General features: G+C 38.0%; 1 protein-coding gene across 1 annotated transcript in view; it reads left to right on the top strand.

The window, feature by feature from the left end:
• Positions 1–18,682, top strand: part of PLSCR4 (phospholipid scramblase 4) — a 42,215-nt gene extending 23,533 nt beyond the window's left edge. Inside the window, exons 5-10 of the mRNA XM_023621067.2 lie at positions 7,990–8,210; positions 11,737–11,779; positions 12,712–12,938; positions 15,933–16,094; positions 17,452–17,610; positions 18,527–18,682. Of these exons, the coding sequence (XP_023476835.1) occupies positions 7,990–8,210; positions 11,737–11,779; positions 12,712–12,938; positions 15,933–16,094; positions 17,452–17,610; positions 18,527–18,586 (872 nt within the window). The 3' untranslated portion in view covers positions 18,587–18,682. The remainder of the gene's footprint in view (positions 1–7,989; positions 8,211–11,736; positions 11,780–12,711; positions 12,939–15,932; positions 16,095–17,451; positions 17,611–18,526) is intronic.
• Positions 18,683–18,930: the final 248 nt, after the last annotated feature.

Genomic DNA, 18,930 nt, shown 5'->3' with positions numbered 1-18,930 from the left:
TCCCTCCTGTGTCCCTGTGTCGTCTAGATCTGATCCAGTATAACCCCTCGTTACAGACTCAAGCCCTGCTAAATCCAAGGTCTGGACAATCTTAAATTATAATCACGCTATATCTGACGATTTCTCTAAATTTACTTCAATGACTACCAACATGATCTATATAAACTTTTTTTTTTTTTTGAGGAAGATTAGCCCTGAGCTAACTACTGCCAATCCTCCTCTTTTTGCTGAGGAAGACTGACCCTGAGCTAACATCCATGCCCATCTTCCTCTGCTTTATACGTGGAATGCCTACCACAGCATGGATTGACAAGTGATGCCATGTCTGCACCCTCGATCTGAACAGCTGAACCCCAGGCTGCTGAGAGGCGGAACATGCGAACTTAACCGCTGCACCACCGGGCAGGCCCGCATAATCTATCTTATATTCACCAATAACTCTATCCCCGAGAACCTAGATTCCATTAGAACAGAAGTGCCACCGTTTCTAAGAAGTAAACATTGGTTATAAATCACATTCTGCTCATCTGGGAAAGCGTCTGTCTATTCTTCTCTATATCAAAAAATTAGCAAGAGAGTAGCATACAGCCTTCAAATTAAATGACTAGATAAGTTGAAAAATACTATAGTGCAGAAGATACAACTGATGAATTTTCAGTCGTGAAATATACTAACAAAAATTTATTGTGACCGCCACCTAGTGGCTGAACTATATACTTACTTATGATGCCTGACAAATTGTGTCCCTGTAATTCACATTAAGGAACTTGAAATACTATACTTCAAATATTTGGCATTAATGAATTTCTTTGAATTCAACTAGGTAATTTTCATTTGAATTATAGTACTGGATATGTGTTGCCATTGAAAATAATATCTTCCATATATGTTTAAAAGTATGCTTAATAACGAAATCTTTGTTGTATGTAGTCTATTTAAAGAGAAAATGACACAATTTCTTGAAATAAAAAAGGATGATTATATTCAAAATAACTAAGAGCACAAATCCCATAAAGCAGCATTTCTTTCAGTGTATTGGTAGGACAATTCTCCATAACAGACTTTCTTTAAATAAGTGTGGAATCCTATAGTTACACAAAGTTAAACGAGTTTTTTTTTCCTGCAGAATGAATCAGAACTCTTAACAGCAATTTCAAAGCTCAAAAGGGAGTAAAATAGGCTTGTTTCCCAAACATAATTTGATCATTTTTTTCCTTCACTTCTCTTAAAATCTCTGAATAATACATACTTATAACAAAAATCACTTGGCTACATAAATTTGTATATAATTTTTCTTAGGAATATAATCTTTATACTGAATAGCCCCATAATCTAAATTATAATTTTCTTTCTGGTTTATTGATCCTCAAATTTTATTACATGAGAGACTTTTATATTAAAATCACACAGTTAATATCACAAGAATTAACCATCTACTCATTGAAATGATATAACAATTAGTATTCTTAAGATAGTTTATATGACTTTTAGTTGCGTTGTTATTTTTAATAATAGTTCTTAAAAAGCGAGGAGGGATATCTGATTTCCAGTCCAATTTGAGGATTCTAAAGGAATTGAAGTATATTCTTCAGGAGCAACTGAAGCATGTAATTTCCTCCTTTCTTTTCTAAAGACATTGGGTCTTTTTTTCTCCCTTAGCTTTAATTTGACATTGCTTTTCTTACTGTTATTTTTCCTTTAGTCTCTCCTGACTCTCAGTCTCTATCCAGAGCTTGTATCCCCTACCTTTGAAAACTGCCCTTCCCTGGAGCTCCTTGGTCCACTGCCCTGCCCTGCGCTGCCCCGCCGCTCGCTCTCACAGATTCCATTCCCCCTCCATTTACATGCTCTCCTCAGAGGTCTGGGTAATACTCATGGTTTCATTTGCCTTTAACAACTTATGAAGCTCTTATCCCCTGCCGGTATCCATCTCCTTCCTCTAAGCTTACATTTCTAACTGCCTGTAGTCACTTCCCCTGGGTGACCCTGGACTCAGACTCAATGATCTTCAATCCGACTTTGGTGTTTTGCTCCTGAATACATACCTTCTAAATTTTCTGTACTCTGGAGATGCACAGGGACCCTAGTCAGAAACTTGAGACTCTTTCCTTGCCGCCAGTCTGTTTCTAAGACAATATTGTCTCTTGAGTGTCGATTATTATTTCTCCACTTTCTGCTCCTTTCATCTCAATCAAACTTCCTTGCCTTCCGTCCGGACTCCTACAGGCATGTCCTGCCTAATCTAACCTTCTCATTCACAAAGGTTCTAAGTGTAAAACTAATCACTCCACTTTCCATTTTATCCGCATACAGTTCAAGTTCTTTGCACAGAGTGTAGGTCTTTCCTAATTCTCACTCCCTCCCCACCTCCTTTCTAGCCTTGTCTACTAAATCTCCACACGTGGCCTTTAACCCCGCAGGACTGAGCCTCCCCTGTGCGACGGCTCGCTTTGCACCGGTTCTCTCTGTAAAACCTTCGCCCATCACGGAAGTGCTGTCTGGGTCTAATGCGTCAGCATTTCATCATGGGGGACCTCCTTTGCCTGGGTTAGGTGTCCTTCCTTTCTAATCCCTTCACACCTCATGCTTCTACTTATGGTTACAGCAATTACTCACTTCATGATAACCAATGACTTTTTCTCATAAATCTGTGTATCCTCCACAGAATTGGATGTCCCTAAAAACAGATGTGTCTTTGAACATCTTTCTGTCGTGGTTGCAAGCACACAGCTGGTCCTTGAAATGGGCTTGAGGAATGCTTCCTAGATAAAGAAATGTTTGATTTATCTCATAGCCTTACTTTCAGATAGTTTTAGGAGAAATGGCTTCATAATTCATGACTTTTATGAGTGGGATTTTTACGTGTAACCAAAATGTCCCAGACCTCATCAGCCTCAAAAGCCACTCTTCCCTTTAATGCCCGAATCACTGGAATCTGAGCCTCTGTCCAGTTTGCCTTACAGGAAGTGCCATCTTTGCTTTATTTCTCATCCCAAAGAACTTCTCCGGCAATGTCCTTTCCTGCTGGTGGCTGGATTTCTCAGCATTGGCTGAGCCCAGACCTCTGCTTGGCCTCTTGGCTCGTCACCTCTTGCTGTCCTGCGACCAGCTTTCTGCTGGCTAAGCTATTTTTTCCTGTACTGTGTTGTCCCCTGGGAGGTGGGGGATGTGCAGAACCTAAGAATTTCAGGACTTGAAAATAGCGGCCAGCTAGAGTTCCCCTTCCAGTCTACGGTTCCAAGGCTCCCTGCAGAATCCTGTTTTGGATATTCCTCTTCCCAGCCTCTGATCTAGGGAGAGTATTAACATAATTTATTTGAGGATGCTTGTGTTTTAGTTCTGACTCTGCCATATATTAGGTATTGACCTTTGAGCAAGTCACTTAACCTCCTTATGCTTCAGTTTCCTTCTCTGTAAATGAAGGACAATAAGAGTACCTACCACATAGGGTTGATGTAAAGATCACAAGATTTAATACCTGTAAAGTACTTAGAACACTGCCTGGCACATAAGACCTCGGTAAGTGTTAGCTATTATCATGTTGGTTTTTTTTAATAGTCAATGTAGCTCCCTTTAACAGGAGTTCCAGATCTGCCTGGTTTCTAGGACCCAGGAGAGCAGCATCTCCACTTTACCCTACTCTCTCAAGTCTTTTTCCTTCTGCAGAAGTGAGCTTTTTGAAGAACAGCGGCCAGTGGAACCATCCACATTTTTCAGGAGATATCAGTCCCTGCCCTATACAGCTGTGCACATTGCTTTTTGGTTACAGAAAGATACCAGATTACCTAGTCTGTTGACCCACGGTGCCCATGGCCTGGGTGACCTAGGGAAATGTGGCACCATTTGTGGAGCTTCGTCATCACAGCCAAGTTGGGCTTCCACTATCCAGTCTTGTTCCCTGTAGCCTTCTTACCTGGACATGAGGTGGATCTTGGCTTCTCATACCTCTTGCTGTCATCTGCCCAATAATTCTTGAGCAGATATACAAGAAAACACAGATATATGCACCTACATACACTATAAGAACAAACAGTAATTTTCAGAAAGAACCTACAGTTTAACCTATATTTAGGTCAGGTTCCTTTTTTCCTCAAGGAGGGAATCCACAGAGAATGATCTCCAACCGTGGTGAAAACAAGCTCCTGTGTAATTATACATCACAGTTTTGTGACATTGTCTCCATCTTTTCCATTCCAGAATAGAATCTTTCCTCTCTTTACATTGGTTAAATCAAAGGGTCTTTAAATCAGTGGCTTTCAAAAATTCTTGATGATAATTTACTATGACCCACAATAAACAATACATATATATTTGTATTTACTTATATATGACCAACACAAATTTCACTGAGCAGTACTCAATACGGTGTGTATACAGCACACGGGCAGTATAGTATTTTCTATTTTATTTTAGTTCAGTCTAGTCAATTTTATTTATAAAAATTGCAGTTGTGAATCATTAAATTGATTTCACAGGCACAAATCTCTCTACCATTTTAAAACACTGAGTTAGAACAATGTTCCTCAAACTTAGTTGTTGATGAGAATTAATGAGATAGCTGTACTTGTATTGGACAAAATATACTTTAAGACAAAAATTGTTATTAGAGATAAAAGACATTTCATAATAATAGAAGTGTCAATCCATCAAGAAGACATAACAATTGTATACATATACATATACCTAAAAACAGCTCCAAAATACACAAAGCAAAAACTGACCAAACTAAAGGATGAAATAGATAATTCAATAAATTAATTGGAGACTTCAATACCCCACTTACGATAATGGATAGAACAACTAAGGAGAAGATCGAGAAGGAAATAGCAGCGATAAACAACACTATAAACCAAAATAGACATAACAGACATGTATAGAACACTCTACCCAACAATAGCAGAATATACATTCTTCTCAAGTGCACATAAGACATTCTCCAGAATAGACCTCATGGTTAGGCCATAAAACAAGTCTCAATAAATTTAAAACAACTGAAATCATACAGTTTATTCTGCCACAATGAAATAAAGTTAGTAATCTATAATAATAGAAGGAAATTTGGAAAATCATTAATATGGGGAAATTAAACAATACACTCCTAAATAACCAAAGAGGCAAAAAGAAATCACAAGAGAAATTAGAAAATACTTTGAGATGAATGAAACAAAAACACAATATACCAAAGCTTATGGGATGCAGCTAAAGCAGAGCTTAGAGGGAAATTTATAGCTGTATAAACCTACATTAAAAAAGACAAAAGATCTCAAATCAGTAACCGAACTTTCCACCTTAGAAATAAACCAAACCAAAAGCAAGCAGGAGGAAACAACTGAGATTAGCATAGAAGTAAATGAAACAGAGAAAAGAAAAACAATAGACATAATCAACAAAACCAAAAGTTGGTTCTTTGATAAGATCAACAAAGCCAGACTGACCAAGAAAAAATAGACTCAAATTATTAAAGTCAGGAATGAAAATGGAAACATTACTAACAACCTCACAGAAATTAAAATGTATTATAAGTGAAAACTATGAACAATTGTATGCCAATAAATTAGAAAATCTATATGAAATAAACAAATTCCTAGAAAGACGCAAGCAACTGATACTGACACAAGAAGAAATAGAAAACCTGCATAGACCTATATAACAAGTAAAGAGATTGAATTAATAATTTAAAAATTTCTGACAAAGTAAAGCTCAGGCCCAGATGGCTTCATTAGTGAATTCTACCAAATACTTAATTAGGATTTTAATACTAACCCTTTACCAAAAAATGGAAGAAGAGTGAAAGCCTCCCAACTCATTCTATGAGGCCAGTATCACCCTATTAGCAAAATCAGACAAGACATTACAAGAAATGAAAATTACAGACCAATATCTCTTATAAATATAGATGCAAGGGCTGGCCCTGTGGCATAGTGGTTAATTTTGTGTGCTCTGCTTCAGTAGCCTGGGGTTCACAGGTTTGGATCCTGAGTGTAGACCTAGCACCACACATCAAGCCGTGCTGTGGTGGCATCCCACATACAAAATAGAGGAAGATTGGCACAGATATTAGCTCAGGGACAATCTTCCTCAAGCAAAAAGAGGAAGATTGGCAACAGATGTTAGCTCAGAGCCAATCTTCCTCACACACACACAAAATATATATATAGAGAGAGAGATGCAAAAGTACACAACAAAATACTAGCAACATGGTAACCAAATCCAGCAACATATAATAAGGATTATATAACATGCCCAAGTGGAGTTTATCCCAAGAATGAAATGTTGATTTATCATATGAAAATCAATCAATATATGTACCATATTAATGCAATATAGGGCAAAACCCACATGATCAAAATCAATAGATATAGAAAAAGCATTCAATAAAATGAAACATACTTCATGATAAAAACTCTCAACAAGCTAACAATAGGGGGGAATTTCCTCACCCTAATGAAGGGCATCTATGAAAAACCCACAGCTTAACATCATAGTTAATAGTAAAAGCTGAAAGCTCTTCCCGTAAAATCAAGAAAAGAGAGGATATTCCCTCACGCCACTTCTAGTCAACATTGTACTAGAGGTTCTAGCCAGGGCAGTTAGGCAGCGGAAAGTAATGAAAGTCATCCAGATTGGAAAGGAAGAAGCAAAACTCTCTCTATTTGTAGATCACATGATCTTACATATAGAAAATCCTAAAGAACACACATGCACACGCACACGCACACGCACACACACACAATTAGCACTAATAAATGAGTTCAGCAGTGGGAGTGTAAAACAGTGAAGCCACTTTGGCAAATCATTTAGCAATTCCTCAAAAAGTTAAAGCAGATTTCAGTCCTCAGTATATACTCAAGAGAATTGAAAACATATGTCTACACCAAAACCTGTACACCAACGTTCACAGCAGTGTTATTTATAACAGCCAAAATGTTGAAACAACCCAAGTATCCATCAACTGATTAATAGATACATAAAATTTGATATATCCATACAATGGAATATTACTTGGCCGTAAAAAGGAATGAAGTACTCCGAATATGTGCTACAAAATGGATGCACATTGAAGGTATGATGTTAAGTGAAAGAAACCAGACACGAAGGCTGCATGTTACATGATTTCATTTATACGAAATGTCCAGATTAGGCAAATCTGTAGAGACAGTGGTTTCCGGGGGCTGGGGCAGAAGATGGAGAATGACTGCTAATGGGTGTGGACTTTCTTTCTGGGAAAATGAAACTGTTCTGGAGTTAGATAGCAGTCATTAACAGCACCCTATTGAAGTTAAGTAGACTTACTGTCTTTGTGACCTTAAACAATGATAACAATAAACATAATAAAAATTTACAGTGCTGATTATACGCTAGGGCTTGTGCTAATCTTACTACAACCTATTGAAGTAGGTATATTATAATCTCCAAAGGAGAAACCTAATACACAGAGAGGCTAACATGTTACTTGATGTCTCAAACCTTATTTCCACACCTCTGAAATGGGAATAATTATCTCATAAGGTTTAAGAGGATTAAATAAGATAATATGTAAATCTCCTCAGTACCCTGTTGGTATGTGGTATACATTCAGAAAATGGAACTTCTGGGGGGCTGGCCCAGTGGTGCAGTGATTAAGCGCACACGTTTCTCTTCTCGGCGGTCTGGGGTTTGCTGGTTCAGCTCCCGGGTGCAGACATGGCACCGCTTGGCATGCCATGCTGTGGTGGGCATCCCACGTATAAAGTGGAGGAAGATGGGTACGGATGTTAGCTCAGAGCCAGTCTTCCTCAGCAAAAAAAAGAGGAGCATTGGCAGTAGTTAGCTCAGGGCTAATCTTCCTCAAAACAAAAATAAATTAAAAAAAGAATAAAATGGAACTTCTTGTTATTTTTTAAGTGAATGTTGTGTGATCTATATTATCTTCATTTAAAAAATCATGCTAACTTCCAATATATTATAGTGTTGATAGTGTATAACACTTTTATTTGTTTTTGAACACAGCTGTTCCTCCACCTGCCAGCTGCCCAGGAGGCTTGCCTATGAGATTCTACAGTCCACAGCAGCCCAGTACCTTCCCCTTGTACCAGCCAACTAGTGGTATTGATCCTATCCAGTACCAGCCTGGCAAACATCCTATGCCAAATCAGTCGGCTCCAATAACATGGATGCCAGGACCAACTCTTATGCCAAACTGTCCTCCTGGTCTGGAATGCTTAGCCCAGGTACTCCACATAAATCCAAATTATTTTCTTGTGAAGTGTGACTGATCTGACAAGAAGAGACAAAAGGCTAGATAGATAGAGAGTGATGGGTCAGTGATGACAGATGTCCAGTTTGTGAGACTTTAGGAATGGTACTACGAATATCAGAAATGTGAAGGAGGAGCAAAGAGGAGAGGAATGTTTTTGGTGGGATGAGTATGGTTTTCTAAAGGATGTATGCTGAATTTTAAGACAATCAAGATGTCCTGTTGAAGGCAGTTTAAAAAACAGGAACCAGTTTAAAACACAGGAACCAAAGAAAAACTATCAAAGATGCTAATTGAGGTGTCATTTGCTTAGAAGTAGAGTTAACGTCAAGAAAAACAGCATAAAAAAAGAACAGAACAGTAGACAGTGAGTGAACTATGGAGGGCTTCAGCCCATTGCTTTTTCTCACCAGCCATAATTTTCATTAGCCATTCCTGCCACTCCCCAACCATACAGTGTAAGTAAAAGTAGCGAACCCACCAAGGATGTTGCTTCAGACCAAGTTCCAGAGAACTCCTTCCCACAATACAGTGACTTCTTATTTTCTGTCTTTTTAGACATTCTGGAGCCACCAGGACATTCAGATCAGAAACTGGGCCAATATGTCAAATTGATGTACCAAATGGTATTGTTTAAAAACACATGTCAGAAACTAAAAAGAAAAAAATGCTTAATGAAAATAAGATAAAGCTAGTATTAGAAAGCCCTTAGAAGCAATTGAGTCATTGTTTTGCTTTTAGAAGAAGGAAGTGTTGGAATACATTCTAAGCAGGGGACTTGCCAGTTCAATACGTGTCTCCCCACATGGTCAGCCAGATCTTCCTTGGGGTTGACATATTTCTCTTCTCAGCTGTATACTTTGATAGAGACCCTGTTAATCCTATGCATTGAGAGCCATTGGTACAATGTTATAGTGCGGATATTTAAAGCCAATACAGTTGCATAAGGAAAACTGAGATTGTACATGAGCCAAAAATTTTATTAAGTTATTGTTTTGGCAAAATATTCACAAAATACAAAGCCAGTCATTCAGGTACACAGTCCTAGAGGAAACCCCTGCATTATTTCAGAAGCTTATAAAATGTTTATCGTTAAGTTTAGAAGGTCTGTTTTTTATACTTGATGATAAATATGGAAATCGTCCTTAGAAATCCAAGATCTGGAGTCATTTCTCTTTTAAAAATGTGAAGCTGTAATATGCATTTAAATATTTTAAAAATGTTTTTTTAAATTTCACCTATTATTCTGACGGAAGTTAAATGAACATATTTTATGAATTCTATTTTCTCTTTCAGGAAGGTTTTGAATTAAAACATTAAATGAAAAAAGAAACAAAACAGATTTGGAGCCAGACAAACCTGGTTTCTAATTCTAGCTCCACTTCCTCTTCACTGTACAACCTTGAGTAACCTTCCTGACCTCTTGGTGCTTGAATTTCATCATCAGCAAACTAGTACTAGCAATACGTACCTTATTACATTGTTAGGAGAATTTTTAACAAAATGAAGTTTGTAATGTGCATGCTAGTTTGGGCACCCAGGGCCCACCCAATGGGTGATCGCTGTGTGGATGTTATTTGTTGAAATACCTTATATGTGATTGGAAGACCCAGAGCCAATCATTCTCTTTATCATGTTCTTTATCTTAGTGTTTTTGCAATCTCAGGTGCAGATTACGTGAATCTTTATCAGGACTATCAAAACTCCGTAGCATCCAAAGTAGCAGGATTCTGTTCTTTCTGGAGTGTTGGCTTGGTCCGTGACTCCAGCAAATTGTTAGAGAACTTCTCCTAACAGCTGTAGTGTCTTACTGGGTAAACTTCATCTGCACTAACGGGCATCATTTCTTTAGAATATTTTGCTCAGTAGTGCACGCTTTTAGCAAGAAATGAATATTTTTACTTTTTACTTCTAGATTTTAACATCCTGGATTTTCATTTATTTATTTATTTTTTTAAGGAAAATTAGCCCTGAGCTAACATCCATGCCCCATCTTCCTCTATTTTATGTGGGATGCCTGCCACAGCATGGCTTGACAAGCGGTGCGGACGTAGGTCTGCATGGGTATCCCACCCGGCGAACCCTGGGCCACACAAGTGGAACGTGTGCACTTAACCACTGCGCCACAGGTCCAGCCCCCATCCTGGATTTTTTACAGAGACTATAAACCACCTTAGTGGCCATTTTTGGTATTTTATAAGACATTTCTAGAGCACCTCACCTGATTGTGTTTTTATACAAGAAAAAGCTTTTAATGGAGGAAAGATTGTATCATCTCTATAACCTCCTGTAATAAGTCATACCACAAAACATCCATGTCCAGTTATTTCTCATTTTATTTGTTACCATATTCATGTATTTTTCATTAACCAACGTATTTAATGAATGTTTGGTGAAATACGGCATTTCAGGGAGTATTCTGGGCTCAGGGGTTAGGAAAGATCTAATTATATTATCTAAAATTATATAGATATGATTAGTCCGACTTCAAAGAGTTTTCTTTTTTTCTGCAAGAATGTTCTCAAGTTTAACAGATAATAGGCCCCTTAGACTGTCTGTAGAGTGATTCTTAAGTAAAGTTAAGGTAGAAGTTTATCTAATGGTATTCCCAACCTCCCTTTTCAGGAGATCCCATCCCAGAATGTTTCCTCCCCTCTGCCCTAACCCTTCACATGCTTCCTGCCTTCATGGACCCTCCTTTTATTAAGGATGCACCTAGGGAAGACCCTGGCATTAGTAGCTCAAGTGAATAGAATTCAGTGTGTTAACCTTCTCCAGAGGTACCTGTAAGACACAGTCATGCGCCACGTAATGATGTTTCCATCAATGACAGAGCACGTATACAACAGTAGTCCCATAAGATTAGTACCATATAGCTTGGGTGTGTAGGAGGCTGTACCATCTAGGTTTGTGTAGGTACACTCTATGATGTTCCCACAATGAAATTGCCTGAGTCATTTCTCAGAATGTATCCCTGTCGTTAAGTGATGCACGACCGTAATATAAAACTGGACACTCCTGTGTGAGGTCCACCCTGGCGAATTCGCTCTCTGTGAGTCCACTGAGAAAACTGCTTTCACTATGGCTTGTCTGTGTTAAAACATACTGAACTTCCTGAGCAACTCCAGTCTGGGTGACATGTCAGAGAGATCAGTGAGTAGGGACTGAGCTAGGAACGAGCTATGCCAACACAGGTTCTTCTAGATGCTGTTACTGTAGCGGGAAGATGATTTTCTGATATACCAGGCAACTGTTTATCTTTTAAAGTAGCACTCGAGAAAAGTGGTTTTCCTGTCCAGACAGCTCTGCTAATAACCATCTGATGAGGTGCAAATGGGCTAATTTCACTGGATAAAATTTTTTTTTGATTGCATTCAATTTCAAAAATATATTTTAGTATCAACTGATGCATTTTAATGTCTCATCAGTTTCTTTTCTAATGCTGACTTGATTTAATTCTGATATCTCTCTCTCCTAATTGCTTTGTTCTATCCCAACAGTTGGACAACATACACGTTCTTCAGCATTTTGAGCCTCTGGAAAGTATGTACAATTTTGTAGTGTCCAGCAGTATGTGAATCAGGTGGAAATTTGCATTATCCAGTATCTAGTTGCTTATTTGTATTGATCACTTTTTAGTAGTGGGAAGAGAGAAGACTTTTCTCTATTACCCTTTCTTCAAGAAAGTAATTGTTTTGTGCAATTTTATCCATTTATATTTCAGATGTAAACTCTTAGACTTGAAAAGGACTTACACTTTATCTGGTCACCCCCATACCCCTTACCCACCCCCTCTGCTTCCTGTTCACTTTTCATGCACGAGAAAAAGAGACAGCCAAAGCCTAAATGAGCTAGCCAGGGGCACCATAGTCAGCTTAGCAGTGACAGAGCTAGAAATAGAATCCAAGTCTGCTGAATTCTTGTCCAGTGCCCTTGCTTTGGAAGTAAGAAGAAATCACAGTAAACACAATACCTGTTCTCAGTTCGTCCTCACTAGATTCCTGACCTCATGTCGCAGACCTACGCATTCATGACCACCACATAGAGCCTTTGACTTTCCTTGGCTCATTTTCTTATTTGCAGTTAGCAATGACCCTCATCATCTCAGCATAGTTCATGAGCTGATTCATTTATGGTCCAATGTATAATTTTATTTAAATAGTTTTATATTTAAAGTTTTCTGAATTTAGGTACTCCAAGAATACTTTTTGAATCTTTGCTTTTGTGTGGAATAGGTTTTAAAATTATTTTATACTGAGCTTCTTAAAAGAAATGTTTTAAATTTTCAAAATAACTTAAGTACTTACAGGGCATATGAGTTACTATCTTGATGTTCTAATCAACTGCGTATATTTCACCTGAAATTTTTAAAAAACTATTTCGTTTTAAGCCCCTGAAAAACACTACAAAAGGACTTCTTGAGGCCCATTTTAACTGCTTCTAATTTAAGATGGCTTTCTCATTTTATTTTTTAGAGGTGACAGGTTTTGAAACTAATAATAGATATGATATTAAAAATGACCTGGACCAGATGGTGTACATCGTAACTGAAGACACAGATGACTTTACCAGGAATTCTTACCGGACGCTAAGGCCCTTCGTCCTCCGGGTCACTGACTGTGGGGGCCGAGAAATCATGACAATGCAGAGACCTTTCAGATGCACCTGCTGTTGCTTCTGCTGTCCCTCCGCCAGGCAAGAGGTCAGAGAGCAGAAGTCTAATCCATTGTTTCTTTCTGTTCCACCTCTTCACGGCATGGCTGTGCTCCTTCAAAAACTACACAGGAGGGGACTTTCACTGGCTCTGCCAGTCAGAATGAGAGAAGATAGTGGGGAGGGAGGAAGCCAAATTGTCTCCCCTACAGAAAATCACACAGGACTTTTTCTTGTGGGTTCATGTCTCTTGCTAGTTGGTGGGTCAAACTGATAGAACACAATTCTGCCAGTTTTGTCTCCTGAATTAGAAATTTACCTATCACCTAGAACAGATTTATCTAAATATAACTATGTATCCCCAGATAAGGTGATACTAAGCACAAACATGTGCTTTTAGAATCGGAAGAGACTTGAGATAACTTTACACTATGCATCATAACCCATCCCTTGCTACAGGGAAAGAAAGGGTGGTACAAAAGGTGGCAAAGTGCCTGAGGATGGTGTTACACTTTACCGAGCACTGGGACCAGAGTGCGCGTGCGCTGGCTTCCAGTCGGGTTACTGTTCTATGACCTGTGCAGCTCTAGGAAAGTTGTTTGCTGCAGGGAAAAGAAAAGCAATTTTAGAGAGAGGTCCAAGAGAATTTGAATTTCACTTATGCCACGTACTTAAATTTGGCCAGCTTACTTAACCTCTTTGAGCTTCAGTGTTCTTATACACAAACTGGGCAGAACAATACCCTTTAGGATTACTGGGATATTTAAATGATATGCTGGGTACTAGTGTTTACAATGGCAGTTTTTTTACAGCCCTCTCTGTGCCTTGATTTATTCACCTGTAAACTGAAGATATTAATAGTACCCATCTCATAGGATGATTGTTTTGAGGACTAAATGCTAAATAATTGTCAACTGCTTAGCACAGTGTCTGGCAAACAGTGTAGTGCTCAATGAATATTAGCTAGTGTTGTCAGATATCTTTCTTCTTTTCATTCTTGTCTTTGTAATATTAGCCTTATATTTAAGTTGAACCTCTACCTCTTATCCTTGATGCTGTCAACCCAAGTAACCAATAATCATTCTATAGATAGGAGAGAGAAGGTAAGTCAAGCTGAGGATTATAACCTGGGAGAGCAGCCTTTACAAGGGAAGAAAGTGCTCTGGAGAAGCGTGGTTTTCAGTACAGTTTTATATCTTTTTAGAACAAAAAGCGTACATCAAACACGCCCAGGATACATATTCATCAAGTTTCAAAGAGATATTCAGCTGCAAATTACCAGGTTAACATGACCCTGATGTCTGGGAAAGGAAACTTATCATCAGGAGTGCTGATACTGGCGTTACTGATACTGGCGTCAAGAAAGGAAGCATGCGTCCTTATCTTAAGGGTGCATTCTTTTCCTTTGAGATGTTTAATGCATTCTTTACTTTAATGGTTAAAACAGATGTACAGTGTATGTTTGATAGGCCATAAGTCAGGCTTCTTTAGTTCAAACCAAATCAGTTTAAGCAAGAATAGTTACCCCGTATACCCCCATATGTGAACATCTCTTGTCAATTGCATGGTAGGCATTTTTCGTCATATTTATGAGTCGAACTTAGTAAATCAAAGCCTCTAAGTGCAGCCTTCCAAGATTATAGGAAGCCAGCATAGAGTAGATAAAATTAAAATTACAACCTTAGTCCAATGCATAGAATTTTTGTCCCACAACTTATCTAGATTTTTTTCTGATTTCTCCAGTTTTGCTTGTATTCATGTGTGTGTGTGTGTGTATTTAGTTCTACGCAGTTTTGTCAGCTGTGTAGATTCCTGCATCCACCACCACAATACAAATACCAAACAGTCCAATTACCACAAAAAAACCTTTTTATAACCACAGCTCCCTCGCCCTCCTCTTCATCCCTAACCCCTGGAAACTACTAATCTGTTCTCCATCTCTATAATTTTGTCATTTCAAGAATGCTATATAAACGGAATCATAGAATATGCAACCTTTTAGGATTAGCTTTCTTCACTCAGTGTAATTACCTTGAGATTCATACAAGTTGTTACATATATCAACAGTTCGTTTCCTTTTATGGCTGAGTAATGTATCATGGTATGATTTTTTTTTAAGCAATTTATTTGTATACAGTTTTGATTTTTTATCTTTTAGGCCTAAACTTGTATGAGATCTCAATCCTAGGAAACTATCAAATTTATATGTTTGTATATATGTGCGAATGTATATATATGAACAGTAATATCTTGATCTGACAGTTCATGAAGCTGTATAGTCCTGCCCCATGGTGAGACCCAGGGGACTCGAGATTCTTAGGAGAGTATATATGACGCCAGAGAAATCATCAGTAGAACTTTTACTTTGGGCTTTTACCAAATAATTTAATTTTATGACTCTTTTGTTACTAAATATGAAGATCTAAGTTCTTCACAAGAGAATGTTGTAAAGATAATTAGCTAAAAGAAGGTAGTGGACAATATTTTAAAACTCTTTGAAAATAGCTTTATATTCCCATACACACTTTCTGCTGTTTTTACAATATACAATTTTTAAAATGCTTCGTTTCTCTTTTATTTTCTATGACAATTGTCATGTCTGAAGATTTAAATCTAAGAAGTTAGCATGTTGCTTTTTCATGGGTTATTCCAGAAGACATGAGAGCCCTAGATCAGAGACAAAGAACTTTATTACTGCACAGTAAGCAGCATGAGCATCAGCATGTTGTGTAGGTCCGCTTGTCTTTAAGTTGTAAGGGGTTGACTCAGGAGCCCAGGCAGATGCTACATATATAGCTGAGGACAACTGAGCTTGGAGAACTGGTTATTTTATAACTAACAGTAACTTTATCCCAAAGGGAAGCATGACCTCATCTCTCAAGGCTGTTCACTGAAATACAATGTAAGAACCAGCCCAGGTGAAATGGAAGCCTCTCTCCCAAGGACAATTTCCCCAGTCCTTGAAATAAGAACACATCTATGTTGTGTGTATGTGTATATGTACGTAATCGCATCCTCGCCTCTGTCACTGCTTCACTTGCAGCTGGAGGTGCAGTGTCCTCCTGGCGTCACCATTGGCTTTGTTGCGGAACACTGGAACCTGTGCAGGGCAGTTTACAGCATCCAAAATGAGAAGAAAGAGAATGTGCTGGGAGTACGGGGGCCGTGTTCAACCTATGGCTGTGGTTCAGATTCTGTTTTTGAGGTAAACAAATGTAAAAATAATGTTTCTACTATTTTTTCTACATGTACTGACAGCCCTCAGAATGATCTGGTTTTAGATGAATTTTCCATGTGAATGAATAAAGTAGTATGAGGAAAGAGTTAATTAACCAGTTGACATCAAATGATTTTCAAATAATTGTTAGTGGATTGCTTAATGTTTTCCAAAATGTGAGCTTCTTTTTCATGATTTCAGTGTTTGATAAAGGTAAGAAGAAATCACTTAAAACATTAAACCTGAGAGGAAATAGCTTGACCTAATCCATTCATTTTATTCTTGGCTGCATTTAATTAACCATTTTTACAAAGATTTCCAGGATCGGAATATAAGTCCTAAGTAATGAAAGTGCATAACGTATCACAGAACATAGAGAGCACCCCTGAGGTTATGCAAATTGCTTGTTTGCAGGATACAAGTCTATCCGCATCCTCAAGAAATAGGACAACACTGACAACATGGATAAAATGCAGAATAGGCTATGACATTTTCTCAGGAAATAGAAAAATCCTTTTGTTTTGCCTTTATCTCAGTGGCTACAGAATGATTGCTTATTCCCCTACAATTCTGACAAAGGAGATTCCTAGGAATCTTCTTAAAGAGTTCTTTCTGAATGCCTTGCAATTCAGCAAGACTCATCATTTAAAATTGCTCATTCAGGTAGTTCCTGTGACACGCAATAAATTTCCTTAGTTCTCATTTTACCTCCCCATGTCATCAAGCATTGCTTGACAGAAGACCATTGTAGAGAAATAGAAACTGTCGATAAGCCAAATTTCAGGGGTAGATCTGTGGATATTCTAATCACCAAGAGTTAGTATTTGAGTATTTTCCTTGTGGCAAGTGCCAGGGTCCCCCTTTCAGAAGCTGAAGCCCTTCAGATCCTGGTGTCACAGAGTGGATGAGGCCCACACAAGCTGGAGTGATTATAGGAAGTTTGACAAGTGCACAGAACCATGCCTCCTTGCTTTTGATCCTGTGTTTCCCTCAACTGGAGGAGACACCCTCCCCATCCCTAATTCCCATCCTTTGGTATGTTGAAAAGAATTTCAAAATCAATGAAAATCATACCTCCTCTGACAGACTCCCCTAATAACTCATTTGAGGATGAAGCGAGAACACTGGCCTGAGATTATAAGATATATCACAGTTCAGTCATTAACCCGTTGCAAGGCATTAAGCCTTCTTGGACGTAATTTCCTATTTGAAGTTATATTATTACTGTATTCATTTCTTGCACTATGTTGATGCTATCTCAGTGTAAATGGCTTATAAAAAGAAGACTGAAACCTGTATTATAATATCTTTCAATCATCATAAAGTCACGTTCTTATCTCTCTAGGTCATATCCCTTGATGGTGTATCCAACATCGGCAGTATTGTTAGGAAGTGGAATGGTTTGTTATCTGCAATGGGCGATGCTGACCACTTTGAGATTCACTTCCCATTAGACCTGGATGTGAAGATGAAAGCCGTGATTTTTGGAGCTTGCTTCCTCATTGTAAGCCTTTTGCTTTTGAGTTATCTTGAAAGAATTATTCTTTCTGATGAGGAGCGGTGTAGTACAGTGGAAAGGAAATAAGCTTTGAAACTAGGCCAACTTCTCTCTCTGCCACTTACTGGTTACATGTTATGCAAAGTGTTTAACACTTGCAAGCCTCAGTCTCTTCATCTCTAAAATGGAGATAAAAATAGTTATATTTTTCAGGGTTTTGAATATTAGCTATCATATGAGTAAAGGGGCCAGTAGAGTGCTTGGAAGATATTAGGCATCCAATAGGTGTAATGGTCATCATTGCCTGTATTTATCATTCTCACTATTTAAAGAAGCCTGTCCTATGATTTCTTAAGAACTAAGATAACTCTAAAGCTGATAGTCTTTTCCTCCACCTACTGCCCCTCTATCAGTGTACTCCTTGGTGGTGTACCATCCTTAGATTTATTAGGTACAATTCCCTTGCTGTATTTCTGACTAATTAATGGTTAGTATTCATAAGTTAAGCATAGAAATAGAATCCATAGCATTTACCTAAAAACCTAATTACCATATTGCAATTGGTATATTTAACATGTTTAATATTGATTTTCAAGTTTTTCTTCCTTTTAACAATGAAGCTTTAGTTAATTGGTACCCCAAGTGGAAAGCTTATTGGCCGCCAACAGCTTCAAGTTTATAATTGCTACTGTTCATACTAGATTCTCTTCAAAAAGATTTCTTTGTTCTTAACTGGAATGGGAGGATTACCTGCTACATTATAAAGGATAATATTTTATGCCTTGAATCTAAGTATTTGTCTGCCTACCTACATATAATTCTATATTTATCTATCTATCTACATATAGTTGTATATTTATTTATCTACCTACATATAATTCTATATTTATCTATCTACATATAATTCTTTTTCCAATTTCAGGACTTCATGTACTTTGAAAGATCTCACCACAACGTTCATCAAGATAGATCGAGACAGTAAATCAGCAATTATAATTAATAAAAACAAATTTAGAGAAGTTGCTTGGGCTTATGGTCAATCCTCAATTATTTGCAAATACATTTATCTGTTTTTACAGATTGCTTGTAATGGGTGTTACTTTCACAGGTGGGCTGAGAGTATAAGAGCAAGAACACTGTCTAACCACGTGTTTCAATTGAGTATCTGTCTCCTTGTCTATGTAGTAGACTAGGAGTTCACCCTGAGAGCACTATGACTCGTTAACCAGGTAAATGTATATACAATGAGCTTGAAAACACTTTATCGTGAGATAAGGGAAAATGCATCCCAGAGCTCTCACATTAATTGGTAGCGAAATGGTGGGG

This window comes from Equus caballus, chromosome 16, assembly GCF_041296265.1.
Source record: "Equus caballus isolate H_3958 breed thoroughbred chromosome 16, TB-T2T, whole genome shotgun sequence".
Taxonomy (NCBI): domain Eukaryota; kingdom Metazoa; phylum Chordata; class Mammalia; order Perissodactyla; family Equidae; genus Equus; species Equus caballus.
This window is presented reverse-complemented; position numbering and strand designations above follow the sequence as displayed.